The sequence below is a fragment of the Orycteropus afer genome, unplaced genomic scaffold, assembly GCF_000298275.1.
Source record: "Orycteropus afer afer isolate SDZICR_OR568_19922 unplaced genomic scaffold, OryAfe1.0 scaffold00016, whole genome shotgun sequence".
Classification (NCBI taxonomy): Eukaryota; Metazoa; Chordata; class Mammalia; order Tubulidentata; family Orycteropodidae; genus Orycteropus; species Orycteropus afer.
This window is the reverse complement of record NW_006921603.1, coordinates 3,839,769-3,842,200: the sequence shown is the minus strand read 5'-3', so window position 1 is coordinate 3,842,200 and position 2,432 is coordinate 3,839,769. Positions and strand designations below refer to the sequence as shown.

Genomic DNA, 2,432 nt, shown 5'->3' with positions numbered 1-2,432 from the left:
AAGACCAAAATAACCCACAGGCTATGAGGCTGTTTTTTACATTTTCCTTTTTTTTTGATTAAACAAATGTGCACCACGATGTTTCAACAAGTAAGGCAAATGCCATGAATGTGAAAGCTGCAGTTTACAATATACCACATCTAAAACTCAGAGGATGTGAATTAGACAGAAGTGGTATTCATTCTAATTAAACAACTAGGTAACATCATAACAAGTTGGTGTGCAGCATCACAACTGTCCATTTAAGTTTCTTTTTTCTTGATGATTAGAGGTCCCACGTTGTCTCCAGTTTCTTCATTGTGTTTTGTGTGAGACCCATCACAGAATGGGAACTAAGGAGAGAAAGAGAATGTGAAACGTTTAATTGCAGAATCGGTATTATGCTTGTTAAAGTGGGGTGACGCTTAAATCACATATAAAGTTGGCTACTCAATAGAAAGATTTTTCTTGGTCACCTTACAGACTTTCTTAAAAGAGCAAATGTAGAAAGTATATTACTGCCAACGAGAAAAAACAATCAACTTATGGATAATATGCAAGTCAATAGCTGCATTTCCATTATGACATTTGATTATTGATATTGAAAACTTTTCCCACATTTATGTATTAATTACATTTCTTCTTTAGTGAACTGCTTATGTCCACTGCCTATTTATTTGTAAGTCCATTCATTCCCTTCAAAGGTTTGTAAATTATTGCTTTATTGACCTCTGTAGCAATTTTTCTGCCAAATCTTTTCATTTTGCTTATGTTTTTCATAATCTTAATTTCTCCATTTTCACACAAATTTGTATTTTCCTTTATAATGCCCTTCAAGGAGACTTCTTTCTTTTAGAGATACAGTAAATTTTCTTGATTTCATATTTTTAAAATATGACTGACATCTTGGTGTCCAGTGGGAGGTAAAGAAAGTAAACTAAATCTCTAAGTTCCCGAGTGTGCTCCAAACAAGACAAGTCCTGCAAGATGTTCAAATTTGGTTTCATGATATTGAAAAAAAGAAAACATATCATACAGCCCCTCTTTTAAAGAGGTCTGACTATAAGGAACATTGTTTTAAATGCAGAATTTCCCAAGTTCACTATTGAAAAATTTAACTTTGAAATGCATCACCACAGTGTTCTGTAAAGCACACTTTGCAAAGTATGTTCTAAGATCTTACTGTTCAGTATTGGAAGCTGTTGCTTTCCAATTTGGTGTATATTTATTCATAGTTTTATCATAATACATGCCACATATAAAAATGTGACTGTTCTACATACTACATTCAGATAATAACTGTATTAAAAATGTTTCTTTCATTGCTCTTTTTGAAATCTTTCTTATTTATTCTTTACCTATTTTTATTAAACTTTATTTATTCTTCTAGATAAACTTTAGAATTTTTCTGTCAAGTCCTGTTTTATTTCTCTTGGAGCTTTCCTTCTCAGGTTCACACATATTCTGGTAAATTATTTCTCCCTTATTTTACACATTTTTATTGTCTATTTTAATATCTGAATAATCTTATTATATACAAATTTCATTAACTTTTGCAAGTTTATTTACCCTACTGCTAACCAATAAATAATGATTCAAAATATTTCAGGTGACTCCCTAGGATTTTTACAATTGTTGTTGTTATATGCCGTCTCATAGCCATCCCTCCTTGGGTTTCTGAAGCGGTATCTCTACGGAAGTAGATTGCCCAATTTTCCTTTTAAGGAGTGGCTGGTGGGTTTGAACCGCCACCCTTCTGGTTAGCATGCCTTAGGTACCATGCTACCAGAGTTGCTGATTTTTTTGTTTCTTTCCTTCTATATTTATACCTTTTATTTCTGCTTCATGTCAAATGATGATAGCTAGCATCTTTGTTTCATTCTTGAGGTCTTCGATGAGTCTAGACTCTAGATTCTAGAGATTCAGTGTTTATTATAAGATACATTATAATACACTGAAGGAACCTACGTAGAAGAGTAAAGTAACTTAAGTTTTGGCATTATTTCACAATCATCTTGCTACTCATAGGGAAGGGAGTATAATTTAGATGTCTAAAACTAGACAAAAATGGTATATAATCCTTAACTTTGATAATCCGAAGTTTCTATTGGGGTGAAATGCACACAGATTGACCAAGATAAATTATATCACTAAGACATGCACAAGAGGAAAGGACATTTTTGGTAAAGAATATGACAAATATAATTTTGCAGCAACACCAACAACCAGCAAAAAATATATATTGGTTATTGTGGTAAATTTTATGTCAACTTGGCTGGGCCTGGTTGAGTGGCTGGGCAGCTGGTGGTAGTTATTCCCCATAATGAGACTGGTAATCAACTCCATGGTGGGATCTACCACAAGCAGCTGAATAGCTGCCTTTGGGATGTGGTCTGCTTCCTGTATATAAGGAGAAGCCTTGGGAATGGTCTCTAGAATATGTCATGCTTGAA

General features: G+C 33.6%; 1 protein-coding gene across 1 annotated transcript in view; it reads right to left on the bottom strand.

Annotated features, from left to right (window-relative positions):
* Window positions 1-242: 242 nt before the first annotated feature.
* Window positions 243-2,432, bottom strand: part of CISD1 (CDGSH iron sulfur domain 1) — a 32,246-nt gene continuing 30,056 nt past the window's right edge. Inside the window, exon 3 of the mRNA XM_007958848.2 lies at window positions 243-332. Coding sequence (XP_007957039.1) covers window positions 243-332 — 90 coding nt within the window. The remainder of the gene's footprint in view (window positions 333-2,432) is intronic.